This window comes from Bicyclus anynana, chromosome 6, assembly GCF_947172395.1.
Source record: "Bicyclus anynana chromosome 6, ilBicAnyn1.1, whole genome shotgun sequence".
NCBI lineage: Eukaryota > Metazoa > Arthropoda > Insecta > Lepidoptera > Nymphalidae > Bicyclus > Bicyclus anynana.
Genome location: NC_069088.1, coordinates 467208 through 487649, shown reverse-complemented (window position 1 = coordinate 487649; position 20442 = coordinate 467208). Strand labels below are relative to the sequence as shown.

At 35.4% G+C, this 20442-nt stretch overlaps 2 protein-coding genes across 11 annotated transcripts in view; both read left to right on the top strand.

Moving 5' to 3' along the window:
• Positions 1–1484, top strand: part of LOC112055985 (ankyrin repeat and BTB/POZ domain-containing protein 2) — a 78760-nt gene extending 77276 nt beyond the window's left edge. For all 5 annotated transcript variants that reach the window (XM_052882308.1, XM_052882307.1, XM_052882306.1 and 2 more), the window contains one exon: positions 15–1484. In XM_052882308.1, coding sequence (XP_052738268.1) covers positions 15–212 — 198 coding nt within the window. In that variant the 3' untranslated portion in view covers positions 213–1484. The remainder of the gene's footprint in view (positions 1–14) is intronic.
• A 623-nt stretch (positions 1485–2107) lies between these two features.
• The window catches only part of LOC112049557 (cholinephosphotransferase 1), a 32943-nt gene continuing 14608 nt past the window's right edge, over positions 2108–20442 (top strand). For 2 of the 6 annotated variants that reach the window (XM_052882312.1, XM_052882314.1), the window contains exons 1-5: positions 2109–2475; positions 5485–5725; positions 10333–10491; positions 18001–18132; positions 19780–19938. In XM_052882312.1, coding sequence (XP_052738272.1) covers positions 2264–2475; positions 5485–5725; positions 10333–10491; positions 18001–18132; positions 19780–19938 — 903 coding nt within the window. In that variant the 5' untranslated portion in view covers positions 2109–2263. Of the gene's footprint in view, positions 2476–5484; positions 5726–10332; positions 10492–13221; positions 13348–16005; positions 16138–18000; positions 18133–19779; positions 19939–20442 lie in introns of all 6 variants that reach the window. The other 4 variants (XM_052882310.1, XM_052882311.1, XM_052882309.1 and 1 more) reach the window with 4 other exon arrangements.

Sequence of the window (20442 nt, the reverse complement as noted above, 5' to 3'; positions counted from 1 at the left end):
TTCTGCTTTTCCAGGTTTATGGTGCCACCCAACTTCTGGAATATTGTCAAGGGTTTCTCTTACAGAACATGGTAGCTTTATTAACATACGATGACTCTGTAAAGCGGCTACTTTTCGGCAAGCGACTTCCCGGACACAACGTTCTCAGTGCCTTACTAACCACCTTGCAAAAGCGAATCGAGTCCAGGAAAAACCAAGCGAAGAGTAGGTAGCAGGACTGAGGCAATAAGTCATACAAAAAACATATACCTAATTATAATTAACTTAACCCGTTACTCGCTGTGACTGCAACGCTACCTAGTTTTTTGTTTAAAGTCTGGCAACACCATTTACCCATAGTATTTTTTCAGATTTATTGTCAACTTTAATATTATATTATCATAATTATTGTATTCCATCAACTGAATGCTTTAAACTTTAATTTTAAATTTTCATATAGGTTCCTAATTGGACAGGCTCAAAGCATTTTCATGCAAAATGTTAGTGTCAGATCACTCTTAGTTTTTTTCTTCAGCTACGAGTATCTCTCCTTACCTATTAATAACCTAATGAATAACTCTGTTTTCACTAATCAGAAATATTTGCCTATTAAATTAAGTTATTATTGTGTACTTAGTTCTTTTTACTTTTTGTCGCTAATTATTTAATGAATTGTAACTAACAAATTATATCATTGTCTATGTTTGTAAATAATTTCAGTAGTTTTCTTAGCATTAACAATCTAAACTTGGCTTTTACATTAAAATATTCATCGTCATTTCATACAAGAAATTAAATATAATTAAAATATATTAAAAATAAGATTATGTAGATAGTATTTAAGTCAAAGATATACAATTGAGACTGTGTCCGGCCTGATGGAATAAATTACCTACATAGTATTTTTTATTTAAAAATTAGTGCATCCGTCCAACAGGTATTGTGCTACAGTCATCGACTTTTTCCGTCTACGACTGACCGATAGATATCTGTCATTTCATACAAAATTATGTTGACAGTTTTATTTATTGCTTTTATACTTGGTCTTATTCGTACTCTGGATTTTCACATGAGCAGTGGCGTATCAATGAGGGGGCATTACGTCAGGCGCATCAGTAAGGTGGCAAACGCCATGATATTTTTATTTAAAAATGAAAAAAATAGAAAGTTCAAATGGGCACGCCTCATATAACTCATTTTCAGCTGTGCTATATACATTAACTGCTAAAATTTGTGATCGCTTAAACAGATATAAAGTCCAAGCTGCCTCTTCAATGCATGTCGCCACGTTACTCCACTGCACATTAGTCCCCACATCTACATATAAATGTGTGTAATTCAGGCCGGATACAGTTATAGTTATTTCAATTCAAAATATTTAATAAGATACCTATTATTTCATGTCTATATAGACTAGGTACGTCCGAGCACAAACATTTTACAAAGTATTATGTATGTAACTTTTGTAATTATTGTTGAAATAAAGTTTTGTATTTTATTAAGAATTTTTGTTTTATTTAAAAAATATCTATAAAGTGGCGGCACGTGAGAAAAAATAATACCAGGCGTCCACATCCACAGCACATTCATTGTTTCAGCTTGCAATGGAGAATGGCAGTCAAATTCGATATACTTTATCTGTCTATTCTGAAAAGAAAAAGGTTAGCCGTTGGATATTTCATTTTTCAACAGCGCACGAACTGTAACACAATTAAAGGCGATTGTAAGGCCTTACGATCAGCGGAACAGTAACAATGTTTCAGTGGCAAAAGATATTTTTTCATTTAAATTATAACTTTTACTGGTTATTATTGACGGGACAAAATAAAATATAGCTACTACTTACTTCAATAATTCAGTTTATACACTGTAAAAGAGGCAAGTAGCGTATTGAATTAAAGAAAATTGTATTTATCCATAAATACTCGTATATTTATTTTACTCAAGGCGGGTAAAAGAGATTTGTAAAGCTGGCAACATTAGGTTCGCCGCCAATCCTGCCATCCCGCTTTAGTGGTAGTTTGTCGTCTGTGGTCATTCTCGAGTCTCGACCTCGACATGCTTTGACTGCATTTGCATTGTCTATGATTAAAAACTAGAGTTCAAAGCAGATTATATGAATTTATAAAAAAATATAAATTCTCTCTGGTCCACATAAAATGATGTAAAATGAGAGGTCGTGCAAATTTTCCGAACAAAAATTTGCAAATAGCTTTTTAATGTAGTGATAAGTGTAGTGTTCATATTTAAACAATTCTGTTAAATGACGTGACAGTGACTAACAATGCAGTTCTACAAGGAAAGGATTCTTAACGCTGCTCAGTTAAAAAGACTCAGTGAACACAAATATTCCTGTACCAGCTCGAGTATATTGGACGCCTGGCTGCAGCCGTGGTGGTGCTGGCTGGTCTCGAAGACACCGCTATGGCTGGCGCCGAATCTCATTACTATATTAGGTTTAATAGTCAATATCGTCACCACACTTATTTTAATTTGGTGAGTGGCTGTCATTCTCATCTCGATTCTCGGTGGCTCATTGTAATGAGTCGTGTAGTGTTAACTAGCGGAACGACTTTCATTTTTGCTTCCTAGCCGCAATCAACTTTCTTATAACCTACATTTTTATTATTTTTGTAACTGTACTTCTTAAAATTCGGCCTCTAAAAGCGCGAGATTTGTATTGGCTAAGTAGATAACTATGGAGCTCTCGCACGATTGGCCGAAATAGTCGCGCCACCTGATAAGGGAAAAACATGAATAAATTGTTGTTATGACTTTAGAGAAAAATTCACATAGACTTAGCAGAGTTCGTTGACTCCCTCCTAATTCTTCCTCATGTTAATTATGTAGTTATGTTTGAAAGACATACCTACTTACTATTATAAAGATTTGATCAGCATAACCTAAACAGGTTTAAATTTTTTTTGTAACTATCTGTTTGGTTTGGAAAGGTTAAAAAATTGGATAGGGTCTCTTAAGACGTTTAGGATTTTTTCTAAATTAAACAAAAGTGGTAAATTGAAATTGAAGAGGTTGAAATGTTCAAATGTCAAAATTTGTTTATTTCAAGTAAGCTTAGTTTACAAGCATTGTCTTAGTAATATGGTCCCATTTTACTCTTTGGAACTACTTACATGTAAAATGTACAAAGTAGTAGGGCCAAGGGACTATTTTTAAAAAGTAGAAATAAAACTGTCAGAACCCATGTCAGCACTTCAATGGAAATTCTTTTAATAATTTATAGTAGCATAATAACTCATCATAATATACTTTAAGTGATTTTCAGATGGCATGGGTACAGTGACAGTTTGTTTCATTCTTGAAAGTTTGCTGTGATTTACAATAATAGTACATACTATGAAAGTCATAAGGCAACTGTCACCATACCCTTACAATCTGAAAAACACTTTAATGACTTAACTTTAAATTTTCCTGCATTAAGATTACCTAGGTAAATATAACTGTAAGCTCCAAGGCACAAAAATTTCCCTAAAGGACCCTAAAAACACTGTTTTATTTGATTACTTCACAATAAGCTAGCCACTTACCATCCAATGAGCTTGTGCTTGCAGCGCTAATGGCAAAACATGTGATAAAACTGATTGTGTTGTTGGTTGCGATGTGTGACATCATGCAAGCCGTGAACTACACACTATCTGTTTTATCGGATGTCCTGCTGCAGCGCTGAGTGGCTAGCATTATGTGAACATATATATGATTTTACAGAAGAATAAATTAAATGATCAACTGAAATACAAGGATGCCACTAAAATCTACCGAGTAGTAAGGAAATCCATGGGACTATTAGTATTTACCATGTCAGTACTGGAATGTAAATAATTTTAATATATAAAGTAGTACAATAATTTATCATAAGTTACTTTAATGACTTAACTTTAAATTTTCCTGTTTATGGAAATAACAAGTTAATCATAATTATAAAGATTTTTCCAAAGCACACAAATTTCATACAAATTCTGTTGTTAATTCATTGCATAAAGTGTTTAGTAAGCACAGAGACACTTGAAAATAAAACCCTACACTGTGTGTGGCCTGTTCATTATTATGTTAACCATTGTTCCTAATCAGCAGTTATATCATCTAATTACTAAACTGCTTAATTAAAAATGTAATCTAGCATAAACTAATTTGCAATGTCATAGGAGATAGTAATGATAAGATTTACATTGTAATTTGTTAACATAGTTAACATATATTTTCATAGGCTAAATAGCGAGCATACAGAGAACTGGTCTCATGATATAAAATGGTCATATACATACACCCATAAGTTTTGCAGGGATGAGATTAAAAAGATGATTGTCTCATTGAGATGAAGCTACTCACATAAAATTAACTTGATAGTAATCAGTTGTACAAAATGTTCTACAGATCCTTGACTATTATAAATATACATATTAAACAGATATCTACCATCTTACATCCTACCGGCGAAGATATACCACAAAGTGATTTAGAATTCCCGTACAATGCTGTGTAGTAATCAAAAGGAGCGTGGATTTCATCCTCCTTCTAACAAGGTAGCCCATCTAAGATTACATTATCACTTACCATCAGGTGAGATTGTAGTCTAGGGCTAACTTGTAAGGATTAAAAACAATATATTAAAAATGTAATTTTAAAAGATGCTTTTAATTGTTTGTAATAAATTAAATTATTTTGGTTAAAATCAAAGTAAGTTGTCAAGTAATCATGTATTGTTACATGTGAATGCTCAGTTCATATATATACCCACAACTGCCTACTCTTGTTTGTAAAACAACACCTAACAGACAATGGCACTAAGAGGACAATGTGTTTTTTATTACATATGTTTATAGTATAGGCATGCATAAAAAACAGGCCAATAGAGATGATGACAGTTTTTTAAATTGTATATAAATTAGGAGTATGCTAATAGTAAAGCAATTTTGTAAAAGTAATGATGCAATCATTACTTTTGGAGCTACAGGGATTTAAAGGGTCAGATTTGCGGCGCTGCTGTAGATCCCTGGACAACGCCCCATACAAAATGGTTCAATTTAATGACATTGTAGATCCTGAATGATCGTTAGGTTTGTGGGCGGTCAAACAAAATTACTAATATCTTTGTTATTTGTGCGTTTATGTTTATAAGTAGTTAAAATATTGAAATATGTCACATTGTGTGAAATTTTATAATCTTATTTATTTTGCAAATATTCAGTCAATCTTTGCTCTTTATGTGTAAATCAGTTAACATTGACCTTATTCACTTACCCGAATCTATACTAATATAATAAAGCTGAAGAGTTTGTTTGTTTGATTGAACGCGCTAATCTCAGGAAATACTGGTCCGATTTGAAAAATTCTTTCAGTGTTAGATAGCCCATTTATCGAGGAAGGCTATAGGCTATATATTATCCCCGGATTCCTACGGGAACGGAAACCACGCGGCGTCAGCTAGTGTATCATAAAAATCAATATATTCAAACCTAGTCATCACTCCCATTGTTGTGTTTGTAGGTACAGCCCCGACGCCCGGCAGCCGCCGCCGCGCTGGGCCTGCGGCGTGTGCGCGCTGGGCGTGTTCGTGTACCAGAGCCTGGACGCCATCGACGGCAAGCAGGCGCGCCGCACCGGCAGCCAGTCGCCGCTGGGCGAGCTGTTCGACCACGGCTGCGACAGCATCTCCACCGTGTTCATCGCGCTCGGCGCCTGCATCGCGGTCAAGCTGGGTGACTACCCCACCTGGATGTTCTTCCAGGTTCGATTGCTGTTCTCATTCCATTTGAGGGTTCCGTGCTCACCGCGGAACAGCTCACCAACTGTACTTACATTAGTAATAATAATAATAATAATAATAAAAGCCTTTATTCAGAGTTCGTATATACATTCTGTTTGTCCCCTAGGACAAAGGCCTCCTCCAAACTTTTCCACAACTCCCTATCCCTTGCAGATTTTGCCCAGTTGCCTCCTGCCACCTGTCTTATTTCGTCCGCCCATCTCTGTTTTGGTCTTCCTCTTCTCCTTTGCATATGACCTGTGTACCATTGCATGACCGTTTTGCTCCATTTTTCTTTGCCTCTGATTGTGTGGCCTGCCCACTTCCATTTAAGTCTTTTGATTGCAAAATTGCTATTAGTAATAGAAAGTTGTAATTCATCACAAGTATCCCCAATATGAAAAACCTTATCTTCTTATCTTATTAGCGGGGTTTTGGAAATCAGACCAATATGCTACTGTCATGCCGGGTTGTTGTTGACGGGCTTAGGGTGATAATGTTTCACTCTATAAAGATCAATATCAGATGTAAATGATAAGGATGGTTAATGTCCTTTCCAGGCTTCTGGCTTCTTTCAAAGAAAATATTCTTTCTAATAATTTTCTGTCTCAAAAGAAAATTTCAGCTTTCTAGTTAGTTGGCTTCAATTAATTAACCTTTTTACACATAAATTGGAAATTTATATATTTCATTGATATGTGTAAAACATTTTAATAACAAAATAAAGATCCTCGATGTGTGGCAGCAAACAGTTTTGATAGAATAACTAATGAAGACTGAATAAATAAGTAATAAGCATTCACTGTGCCATGAATCATGGGCTGATTGCTAATAGCGACAGCGAGTGGGTGAGAAAACTATATGTACATATAATATGTTAAGTAATTATGAAGAGTAAAAAAAGTGCTAAAGCAAATGAAGGCATCAGTAATACGGGCGATTTTCTTTCTACAAACGCTAACGCTTCGAAAACTAAAAAAAGTATGGGAATGACATTCATTGTTATTGATAGGTCGTGACCAATCGAATAGGTATGTATGTCCTTTCTATATATTTTTAGTTTTCAAAACGTTAGCGATTGTAGAAATAGAATCGATATGAAACATTGCTAGAAGTCCTGTAGCGCTATAATGATTTTCTGGCCATCTAGAAAATTAGCCTATATTTTGTTGAAAATTATAATTTAGAAAGTGAGCGTAAAGTATAGTAAAATGAAGAGCCGTGATAGCCCAGTGAATATGACCTCTGCCTCCGATTTCAGAGGGTGTGGGTTCTAATCCGGTCCGGGGCACGCACCTCCAACTTTTCAGTTGTGTGCATTTTAAGAAATTAAATATCAAATATAATGAAGGAAAACATCGTGAGGAAACCTGCACACCAGAGAATTTCTTAATTCTCTGCGTGTGTGAAGCCTGCCAATCCGCATTGGGTCAGCGTGGTGGACTATTGGCCTAATCCCTCTCATTCTGAGAGGAGACTCGAGCTCAGAAGTGTGTCGTATATGGGTTGATAACGAAGACGACGAAAGTATAATGATAATATATTTCCAGATAAGGATAGCACTATCTTTAGAGAACCTGTGAATTGATTTGTTTACAAACATAATTAGTGCAGGTGACACAGTAGCTAAGTGTTACTATAGTCAAGTATATGCTTTATATACAACGAGCACATTTTTAAAAATATCTAGAGACATTACTTTTGAACACGATAACTGTTTCCGTTCACAGGAAAGAGTATTTTTTTTTTTTTAATTTTTAGTCCAACCCAAAACAGCGGCTTTACCATAGAACTACTCGTAGAAGGTCGAAAAGATGTTACACCTATGGGATTGATTGTTAACTATTTATAGAATTCCTTTGATAGATGCCACAGATAGACATTGATTGCTATGACGTAGTTGAAACTTGAGGCGATTGAATCAATTAGCCTTGTCGATGTGTATCACATTGTGGCTACCCGCGTAATTGCGCATCTAACCATTGAGCACGGACTCTTGTATCAAACTATGAACGTCCATTGTCTTCTGAAGGGTTTCCACTTCAAGTACACTTCGCTTCGTCATCTGCTTGTTCCCCCAAACAAGTACAATCAAACTTGTCTTTATTATATTGGGTACTGCCAACAGATCTACCTACTCGATCGCGCACCACTTGTGTCTAGTACTTTTATTGACCCGTATTTTATTTATTTACACCACATTTTACTAGGAACTGCTAACCCTACCGGCCTTGTTCTACAGTGTATTTAATTCATGAGCTACCAGATGGACAGCCGTCTACGCACCTATTAAAACTGTCTGGTAGCTCAAGGGCTAATTCATGAATGAAATAGAAAACAAGGAAGTGGGCCAACATTGGAACAGCGTAGAGTCTGAGCTACAGAAAGCCTGAGCCCAACAATGGGACATTAACTAAACTGAAGATGGAGCGATCTCACACAAACATCAACTTCAATCAATCAACGGTTGAGAGGCCTGTATCATTGCTCGACAATCGGCTTGGCTTTCTTTCCTTATAGTAATATAAATTTTATAAATGATAACTATTGCAAATATTGATATTTTTAAAAAGAGTTTTTTGTTCGCTAATCTAAAAATATTCTGCCTTTTGAACAAACACTATTTGACTTTAATTATTGCTAAAAGCTCGTACTATTATGTATTCATTGCTAAAAGTCAGCCTACTTGAAATTAGACAATATTTTCAGCAACTTTCCTAGCCAGCTACTTAGGCGGTTGCATATCGATTTGGCGGAAGTGTGTCGTCGGCCGTGAACCCGTTTCATTGAATAGTCGCAAGGTCCCTCGCCGGAGCCTGGCCACTTGGCAGCTCTCCGGCGTGCGGCGTGCACAGATGTGTGCTGAAAATTAGCGTTGGGATGCTGCCAAGTGCTGAGAGAATTTCACCCAAATTGGGTGTTCTTTACTGTGATCCTACTAAGGTTGAGATATTATCGGCGTTCTTTGGCGTACGATGGGACTTTTGAGAGTAATATATCTCGGCGGCCGATAAACTTATTTAGAGTTGTTTTTAAATGGGAGATCTAAGTTAATATTGACAAAAAAATGGACTAATATGGTTAGGATGTTTTTGCACATTGTGAAAACATGCTTGGAACTTATAATATTCTGTATTCAGTTATTGACTTAGTGGCTTACAGCGCCAATAAGTCAATAACTGTCTGTCTACTATTTTATTGAAAACGAGCAGATAGCAGAAATCAGTTAGAATGGGTATAGTCGGCTATCCTTAACAGATATGTACCTAAATGTTATCCCGGACTGTATGTAGGTCTTTATAAGATAAATATCCTATCATGCATTGTTTTGTTATTTTCCGAGAGGATTATGCAGCGTTTTTGATAGAGCTCCCAGTCGACTTGACTTTTTCGCCACTTCCAACAGATATCGTATCATATTTCGATTTACACAAAACCTTGACAAATGATACAGGTGCAGATACGTACATGACAAAGGTGTACCAAAGTCGAACTAAGGATTACTAAAGAAGAGATCCGATATCCAACAACAACCATTGATTTTGACGCCAACATGACCGTACTTGTAGTTCCCGTGTGAGTGATGCAAAAAATTGGATTTGTAAGCAAACGCACTCCCTAGGAGTCATCGTAGCGTCTCGTACAATCGTAACAATTACGGGTATCTCGCAACGACGAGTTGCGACGCAGCGATGGGTAATTTTCAAGTGCTGTTTTGCGCAAAAGTGCGCAATTTGTGTAATACAAACAAAACGTCACGCTCCGGTCGGCCGCGGGTCGACGCACCCTGTACCTACACCTAGCGCGAGGTCTGCACGAATATTCTATTTCGTGTATTATATAAAATCATACTTTCATCATCTTCTTAAAGTGCCTCTTCATTAATAAAGGTTAGCGGTCAGTTTTAATAAACTTGGCATCGCCATAGCTAAGCGAAAAAGTTTATATGCCAGTCCACTCCCATATTTTTCGTTGCCATGACATCTTCATACTCCTCTTTTCCACAATCTATATGTATAGAAATAGATACAAAAAAATCGCCATGATAGCCAAATCTGTACATTAAGTTATTTTAAAGTAATATAGTATGTACAACATAGTAAAAATGAGACTGATGGACGAACAAGTAAGATGGATGGACAAACTATAAGGGTTCGTCGGTTTTGGTGTTCGTACATACTAAGAATCAATTGCTTTTAAATTTTATTTTCTGATTGTCTGTTCAATTGTTTAAGCATCACTCGTGAAGTAATAGACCGATTTTCATACAGATTTTGCGGGGAGATTAAGTCAAGTCTGGAGCAGGCTCAAAGTACTTAAATTATACAAAAGGGCCGATTTATTATTAACTTGATGACGCCGCGCGGTTTCACCGGCATAGTTCCCGGTCCCGGGGATAATATATAGCCTATATCCTTCTTTGATAAATGGGCCATCTTAACACTTAAAAAAAATTTCAAATCGGACCAGTAGTTTCTGAGATTAGCGCGTTCAAACAAACAAACAAACTCTTCAGCTTTATTATTAGTATAGCTATTAATAATAGATTTCTAAATTATTAAATATGATGTATTTTTTCTAATTTCCAGTGTTTTTGCGCGATGACACTGTTCTACTGCGCCCACTGGCAAGCGTACGTCACTGGCACGCTCAAGATGGGCCGCATCGACGTGACGGAGGCGCAGTACGCCATCATCGCCATCCACCTCATCTCCGCCATCCTCGGGCCCGACGTCTGGACCACTCAGGTAATGTGCTCCGCGACATCTGCGCACAGCCTCCGATGACATATGGTCAAGATCCGGCATTACAGATGTATACCCTCATCTGTTATTCATTAGTGCTATGAAATAAATGATAGATGCTGTTCACAGTGACACATTTGCAAAATTGCGGCCAAACACATTTTTATACAAAATCCAGGAAACCATGAACATGGTCAAAGGCAACCTAATACAATTAAATTAAGCCTAAAATGAGCTTTCATTTGACATATTAGACGACTAAATAACTGATGAGGGTATGTAGATAACATCACTTAAATGTTTATATCTGGCAACCCCACAGTTGCAGTGTGAAAGGAGGCAACTTTTACTTTATCAATTCTTTTGGGTATATTTTATGAACTAGTGTACATTGTTTTTAATTCATTAAGGAAAAGAGATTAAATGAATTAAAAAAAATCATTTAATACTGTTAGGCCGCAATTTAACTAGGCAACCTATGTGCAATGTGTCAATGTGAATATTTTCTATCATTTATTTCGTATCCCAATTAAACAACAAGTGAAGGTATATATATTTCTTATGTCGGATCTCGTGGTAATATAATAATAATCATTAATCATTATTATTGTTAGCGCACGAAAGTGGACAGTGTCCTCCGACTGTGTGGTGGGTTGGGTAATGAGTTAAAAATAAAACAAATCCACCTGTGATTGATGATGATATATAAACTATTAGTTGGCTACTAATATTATTATCATAGATATATATGTTTTTTACTTTTTAGCGAATACATATAAGCGCCTTTAAAATGTATTTAAATAAAATTATACTTAATTTTTATCGCCTTCATTAGCATTAAGCATTAAGCAATTATATTATTTTTATAATTGCTCAGAGACTTATACAATTATACGAGTACAGTCTAATTGGTGGATTTTTAGATGTTGGTAAACTTATTTTTCTCTCAAAGTGTAATTAGTCACATATTTTTAGGTATATAATTACAAAATTAAACACAGTTTTAATTTCGAAAGATGAATGAGGCAAACAACTATTTTTTCTTACTTAACTTTCGTGGCGCTAACAGTAATTTTTTTTTTTTAGTTTTTTTAAGCAAACATTTGAGTTACTCGACAGTTTCTATGTTAAGTTTAGGCAGGTTTAATAAATGATCGATTTCTTTTAAAAATACCCACATGAATCGTTTTAATGTATTGTTATATATGCGTGAGGAGTGCGTGGAGCATAGACAATTAACAATGGTCGATGGTGATGCATAACTTGATACCAGATAGCATGTGCAGCAATAATAAACATTCGCTTTTATGTTTACATATTTTATATGGAACAGATGAAATATTATTTATACAATTATTATATGAGAACATAATATGGTTATTTGGGTATATATGTATAACTGAGCCCTTAACATAAGTTGAAAATTTAAAGTTTCCTGTTATTTATAAAAAGATCAGTATATATTTAAAAAAATAAAAAAAGATTTGTCCTGTTACATCATACCTAACCTGCCAAAATATATATTAAATTGATTATGAGTGGTTAAAAGTTAGACTTCCTTTTTTATCCTAAAGAAATAATAAATATCAAAATAACAAGCCATTGCTGAAAAATTAATATAGGACGTGAAAATGTATATTTTCAAATAAATATGTTTTTATTATTATACAAGGCTTTAGGTAACAATCTACACCCTGGAAATATAGTTGAATGTGCTAATAACATATATTTTGTTCAGTGTGAAATAATAAATAAATTAACTATTAGGTAAAAGCATGAAATGAGTTAATAAATGAATACGGTGCAAAACCCTGAAAAATCGAGTTCGCCGCCAATATTAATTCTTCAAATGTTGCAAAAATTGAATATATTACGAACTTTATCCTTGTTACCTTAAGCCGTGTATATCGCTGTTGTAATTTACATTCTTTTATATTTAAACACGTAATAACAAATGCGTTACATTCAAGACAAACTTTACTTACTTTGAGAGCTGGAAACACCGAACCCAAAGCATTTCTCATTATGCAAATGGTCCAGCATACGTGATTAATACTCATTTTATTGAAAAAGCAATAAACTAATATTAAAGATTTGCATGTTCGGTTCGGTGAATTGTTCTTGCAAATTGCGCGACTAAATGTATAGAAATTGAGGTTTATCACAACACAGCGAAGTTTTTTACGCATTGTAATTATAGTGTAAATAATTTCAGATGACTTCCGACTCTGACTGACTTGATAAATATAGAGAACGAATCTCTATCAAATGTAAATGTTTTTCATGAGAAACAAAACGATTTTCTTAACATCTATATAATATCATCTTCTATATAATAAAGACACATTTATTTTCATCCAATAAATGCAATTAATGAATGTTTATTTTTTTTTCTAAAGATCAGATTCGAAAAATCAAAACAAATCATTACAGTATATTATTTATATATGTGTAGTAACTCAGCTTACAAGCTCTTTTGAAACGTCAAGTTTTGTTTGTAGTGACAATACCACCGGTTCCTTAGACAGATTCTCCTGAATAGAGCCTGCCCGTTGCTCTATAATAATTTACATCACAGGAAGCACTTTGTAGGGTGTGTTCCTTGCATGCCCTGCAAAGTTTTCGTCATATAGTTTTGTCACTATAAAAGCAACCTGAAATTCTTTGGTTGACAAAGTTTGCGTGAAGAAGTTCGCTGGGGCGTGTATTAATGCTGCTGGCTGGTGGGTCCAGGTGGGCTCGCTGGAGATGCGTTACTCGCTGGGCGGGGTCGCGGTGGCGGGCGCGGGTCTGACGCTGGCCGCGCTCGCCGCCGCCATCGCCGCCGGCGGCGTCGGCAAGAACGGCTCCACCGTCGCTGTGAGCGAGAGACGGTACCCGCTGGACTGGGAGCTCGACGTACCGCTTGTGGCCCACTTCTGAAACGTATTATTGATAACATTTCATTAAAACAGTAATAAAATACGTGACAAACGAAAACAGACCCTTATCCCACTTCTGACAACTTTATCTTATAACATTTCATCAAAGCTCTAATAAAATACGCGACAAACGAAAACAGACTTGTATCCTACTTCTAAAAACTGTTTTGACGAGATTTCATCGAAGCTATAATAGAATAATCATACAACACACTACAATGATCTTGTGTCCCACTTCTGAAAACGTTAATTATTAACATTTTAAAGTGTAAATAAATTGATGCTTTAGGTTGATCTAATTGATTCATTATCAAATATGTTTTCTCAGATTTCATTTTGTAAATCCATCCATCCAATCCATCCTTTTATCATCAGATTATGATGATGATATACAATCACATTTAATCATGTATTAAGTGATTGAGCCAAAGTATGAGGAATAAGTGATAGAACCAAGCTTTTTCATAGAATAAATATTGATGATGATGATGCATTATGTATATACAAAAAAAGCTTTGTAGTAAAAATAGTAAATATAGTCGATGCATTCCCGTGCGCCGCACAAAGTATAAATTTGAAATATTTACTGTAACATTTGGATATAGTATTCTTGAATATCATTTACCAAAATTAAAAAAAAAATGAAATGTTTTCAATAAAAATATGTGAAGAAAACAAAGTTATATATTTTTCTTTTCCACCAAGTCGAGCTTCCAGGCCTATATCGCCGCCTAGTACCACAATGGATTGTTGGGCTTCTATCTAATTCTTTCTGTATCTAATCTTCTATACTGTTGAGTATAATTATGTAGATTTGGTTTGTCCATTCTGTCTCCTTACACACGACTTGCTTTTGTTCTGTTAGATGTTTTCCTTTGTCTTAACTACATAATATATTAAGCTAGGCATCCCCTGTGTTCGCAAGCCCGAATAGTTAGCAACATACAACATATACTACAAACAAGGCACAATTTTTAACGAGTAGTGAAAATTCTGTAATTTTATAAAAGTAGTTTTTTTTTATTTAGATGGGCCTGTTTAAATTTGTAAAATAAAATAGGCCCATTTGATAATATTTGAATTGTCGTCGACAAAATCTACTAACGCTTTCGTACAACATAATATTCGGATATAAACTATCGAGATTTGTGAACAGAGAGGATACCCGGGTTTGGCTCATTTTTGATCGGTGATGTGTAAGGGCTTACTTTACTTACTTTAGTCCATGTAATTGCTTTATTTAATAGTTTTTTATTGACAAAGCGACGCTGTAGCTTATCATGTGGGTTTTTTTAATAGCATGACTTTTATCGTACTTCGTAGGTTGGTGTACATACGCGCGCAATTGCGGTCGCCCGCTCTGCGGCTAGCCGTGCGGTTCACGCTGCTATAGTGAACATGAATGTAATGCTGCTGTGCCATTGGCTATGAGAGCATTTATTTTATCGCACAATTTAAATAATCACCTAGACAGAATTTACAGAAACGCTTTTCTGCGTCTTTCAACGGGATATTTTATTTACAAAAAAAACTTACTACACGTATCAGTAGGCCTAAGATGCGCACCACGACATATATTGAGACGAGATAAAGAAGAATGTCGAGCAATAGCGACGAAATCGAAAGTATCGCTCGAAAAAGCGATATTTCAACTCCGCCGATATTGGCCGAAATTGGTCTTTTTTCCTTGACGCATGCTAGGCCAACTGGTCTATTACCGCGCTACCTTTTTGAATAATTTAAATATAGTACCAGGTGAAAGCGGTCATACTTGAGCGCTATCCGATGGGAATGATGCGGATACTGCTACTCGCATGTTGCAATGCTGCGGTCGGCCGCGCGGCGCACCGCACGGTGGGCTACTGCTCTCTGCGTATGTACACGTTAGCTCTCTGTTACATGACGTTCTCCCCCGTAACATTGAGCATGGTACATATACTATTATTTTTAGTTTACCGTAATTTTAGCATTGTGTTATATTAAGAATTTTTAATGTAATATTATTGTTGTGGTCGACTTGTGGGTCTTCACTCATTATTGTCCGGTGTAGTGTGGACGCCTCTGCCATCATTGTTGTCATTAAAAAAACGCAATAATTACATAATTTCAAATTTCGTCGATATTTGCGTAGAAAAATTAATTACTTTGCTTCTAAATCTCCAAGTTATACTGCTGAACCTAATTTACATTTTAGATTGCATATAAAAACGGCCATATTAACGAAAATACTTATATCCTAATTTTTCATAATATTTTACTAATATTGACATTTCTAAAAATTAATTATTGAGCAGTCAATTTAGCTGACTAATGTATATTGTAAAGCCGGTGAAATACAAATGCATTAGTCGCGCGGTTCCGATCGCCTCACTGTCGCCGCCCACTTGAGTTTAGTTTGGTTTATAAATATGGCCGTTTTGACAATCATTTTTAAAAGCATATCTTAATTCGATCATGCTTTAAATGCTCTGCTTTACCTAATACTAAGATCCAAAACGTTGCATATAATAATATAAAATAATCGGATACTAAATCGAATGCAAATTAGAATAGCAAAAATTTTAATTTCTGTTTTTTTTAACATTTCGCGCCACAGATTACAGGCGTCGAATTACCGTTGGGCGTCCACGCGACCGCGTTTACCGTCGCCGGAGCTTTGTACTTTATCGCCAACTTCACAGCCACCTTCCGCGATAGGGGATGCGGCAAAAATGGCTCCACTGTGGCCGTAAGACTTGTGTGACATACATGTATTGTTTTCATTATGAACTACCGGAAGTGGATACACGGTGTGGGAATTAAAGTATTCTTATTCTTATTGCAAATTGGTGGTAATTTGGTTACTTGCTATTTAACGAGATGTAAAGACGCATTCAGATTAATTCCATAAAGACGTGCGGTGTTGTTAACATAATACGCAGCTGGTAATACAATAACTGCTTATACAAATTTAAACCTTGCTAAAGTTATTTGTTAAAAGTTATTAAATAATAAATACAATTATATAAAGGACATAAATAGAAGGACAAAGATTTGTTATTTTTTTTTTTTTTGTTTCTATGAATATTGTTAAATAGTATTTATTCATCAAGAAAATATATTTTACCTCTCTGAAACTTAATAAAAATATAGCGTCTTTAAAACAGTCTTCCTATAATTAAAGTTTTGTTCATCTAACTATTTTCTACTCGTATAAACATAGCACCTTAATTTTATTACTCGTACATACATTAAATAAAATACTCTATACAAATTGCCTTATACGAACTCTCAAGGTTATTTTTTATCGTCTTTATTTAATAGTGCAACCATGATTCGTGGTAAAAAGTACTATGTATAACTAATTATAATAAAAGTTCAATTACAATTTATTTACATTTTACTGTAAAATGTGCTTTCTTGATTTATCTAGAAAAAACATCGTAGAATTAAAACTTTGCTTAAATAGTCAAAGAACCTTGGTAGTGATTTAAAATTTACTATAACTATGCTTATTAAAATTGCATCTTTCATGTTTCACAGTAATCTAGTTTATCGACCTTAGATATTTGCAAAAAATTACATATATTTTAATATTTTGTATAAAAACATTAAAAGTAACTTATTATAGAGTTCACCCATACGCTACGTTAATTTCCATGCCGTTTCCTTGATCTACTTCGGTTCCTGTATCTTGATTGTAAATATATTTTTATAATGTTTTTAGTTTCCTCACGACCTCCTTAAAATCGCCTGTAAATAAATGCACGATTAACCAAATGACACTTTTATAACATTGTAAAAATCCTTCGTATGACTTAACTATTTTTATCTTTGTAATTCGCATGCCTTAATAAATTAATACGCGTTCTTCAAAACTATCAAAATATGGAAGATATCTATTTAAATAAAATTTGAAAGTTAGATGTGATACAAAAGGAGTAATAAACGTACGAGTTTATTAAAAAGTATTAATTTTAAATAATTACTAATTCAATAAAAAAATATTTTTAAAAGTATGATAGTATATGAGTGCAGAAAAGCAATAATTGCTGAGTTGATCGAACGAATCGTCATTATTTTGAGCATAAAAGATAAACGATACGAACGAACGATACGACGTTAATTTTTATAATATTTACTAAGTTTTACTAAGATTTATTATTACTAAGATATTAATTAAAAAGTAACCATAAATATTATCATTAAAACATTATTGTAACTGTCGGCTTATAAACTTTGCTGTATAAAACTTTGTAAAGAATGTACATCGCGTAGACCTAGACTAACGAAACATAGACGAAAATCTCATTAAATAAAAATATTGATTAATGAATCGATGCGAAATACAACATGTAAAAAGCAAGGCGGTAGTAGCAAACAAAAGGTAAATATAACAACAATTTGGAGATTTATTGATAATAATTTGGATCGCCAGCACAAGCAGTTGGTTCTAAATGAGTGAAGATATCACATAAACTCATTAGATATTTTATCAGTTTAGTTCGCGAATTTGTTGTATTAATGGCATGTGTTTATTTATTATTTTTTATTGGCCGCCGCCGCGTACGCTCCTGCGCCGGACTTACCGCATGACGCGAACCATTAACAGATCCCGACCATCAGCCTCAGTCTGAATCTAGTGTCGAACTACGGCGTGGTGTTGATGACGGTGACCGTAGTCTTCACCTACGTTAAAGTCATTATGAAAGGCGGAGTTGGCAAGAACGGCTCCACCGTCGCAGTAAGAGTTTGATGTTTAAGCTTTGTGCTGTCGCCACGTGCCAGTGCCGGAGTCGAATGACGTCATTGCACGTGTACACGGAACGGCTGATGCATGGTGCGCGTCGCGAAAGTTGGAACTGTCGGAATTACGCACTACTTTAGCAAAGTCTACTCGACTTGGCAATTTCGTGACATAGACTACTATGCTACTACTAATACACTTTGCTTTAATGTCAAATTAATATAACTCAACTAGTATTTTTTTCCGATTTTAAAACATCTCGTGTAAGTTTCAACTTTCGTGATGCCAATATATTGTACCTGTTTGATTTTCTTTGTGTCTCATCAATAATTATATGTTGTACTTTGTTTTTAATGCGATGTTACGTATTCGAACAGACTACAAGGAAAAGTTAGCCGGTAAGAACAAAAAAGACACTAAAACTATGAATATACTAGAAGAAGCAGATTTCAAATAACGTTGAACGCTTTACATGACAAGCTTACTTTAATAACTTCATCTATAATTTTCTTTTAGTCTGTGAAGGTTCAACAAAATTGACAGAAATGGTTTATGTATTACATATATAGAGAGGCTTTGCACTTCAGGCTTTAATCGCGTGCGATTTTCGTGCGACAGACGCAACTAAAAGCAAAAATCGCAACATGTTCGCTTTTTTTCAAAGTCCATAAAACCGCTTATGAAAATGTGTTTTGTGCATTAACATTTAAAAACTTGATCATACTTCATCACTAAAATGTGTAGTTCAAAAACCTATTTCTTATATGACCTATCAATGAGTAACTTGATAAAGTAGTAATTACATTTTAAATGAGCCACTTGAGCTTTATCTTTGCTACTCGTACATACGGAATTTGGAGCTTTGACCCACCTTACTGCTCCAACGTTGACAGGTCATAGATTGTGGAAAACAGCTGAAAATACAATTTGTACGCTACATAGACAATGGGTATTCGTGAAATAGTATAAACATTGTGGTGTTGTGGTGTAATTGACTTGCGTTTGATGTATTTGTATGTATGTATTGTGTAATGTTTACTAATTTTCTTTTTCCTTATTAACTCGCATGTTTGACTTGTTTATAGTTTAGAAATGTATGCATGCATATGGTATAACAGAAAACAAACAACTTTTGTAGCACCAACTACAGTTATTGGAAACTTCAACACATTTGTTCTACAAGGCTAAATAATAAGGCAACTCTTGTATGTATGTGAGGCGGTACTGAGGGTCTTGGTCTACTTCTTTTATGTTTTGTAAAAGTTGAAAAGTTTTGTAAAAGAAGAAAACAGTATAGTATCTTGGGAAACACAGACATAGTAAGTTACAATGGTACAGGACTATCTATTGAGCAGTTGTAGTAGTAATATATGGATTAGTTTACATATACTAAAAACTCTATAGCGGTTGAAATACATACGACAGAGAAGATGACCTCCTCGATCAGTGAGCTCAATTAACATATACGTCAAGAATACACTGAGAAAAATGCCTCATGATGCTCTATAGCAATATTTTGAGGAGCTTGTATATAACATGAATCTCAAGTTGTCAGTGTATAGAACAGTGACGTAGAACAAATGTGCGAAGTCCCTCTGGTGCTGCGAGAGAGCCCCGAGCCCGCTACAGCGCGCCTGTCCGCAGGGCACCAGCATCCTGTCGCCCGTCATCCCCTTCTCGCTGGTGGTGGTGCCGGCCTTCATCATCTTCCAGAAGAGCGAGTCGCACGTGTACGAGAACCACCCCGCGCTCTACATCCTCGCGTTTGGGATGGTCGCCGCCAAAGTCACTAACAGGCTTGTGGTGAGTTCCACTTTGATGTTCCTTTTTTTTCTTTACAAGTTGGCCCTTGACTACAATCTCATCTGATGGTAAGTGATGATGCTATCTAAGATGGATTCTGGCTAACTTTTTAGGGGATGGAAATCTAAATCGCTTGGTGGTACGTCTTTGTTGGTAGATTGGTAACTTGCTACGGTCGCAACCTCCTACCAGCTAGTTTTTTGGATATAGACATTGATAATTATTTGCTTCGCGTCCCAATACTCTTTTTTTTTTTTTTTTTCTATCGTCAGAGTTAGCACGGAACTGCATGGCATTACATCGTGCTAACTGCCTCTAGGGTATTTCCCATTTCTTTTTCTCCTCTTTTTCCTTTTCTTCCTTTCTTATCATTATTTTCCGGAGCATTTGTGCATATTTCTGCCACTCGCCTTCGCTTGACAGCATACGCGAAATCAGGCTGCCGGAGTCTACGTGGCCATCTACCCCATGTGTCGCCCCTCTCAGATCGTCACAGGCAGGGCA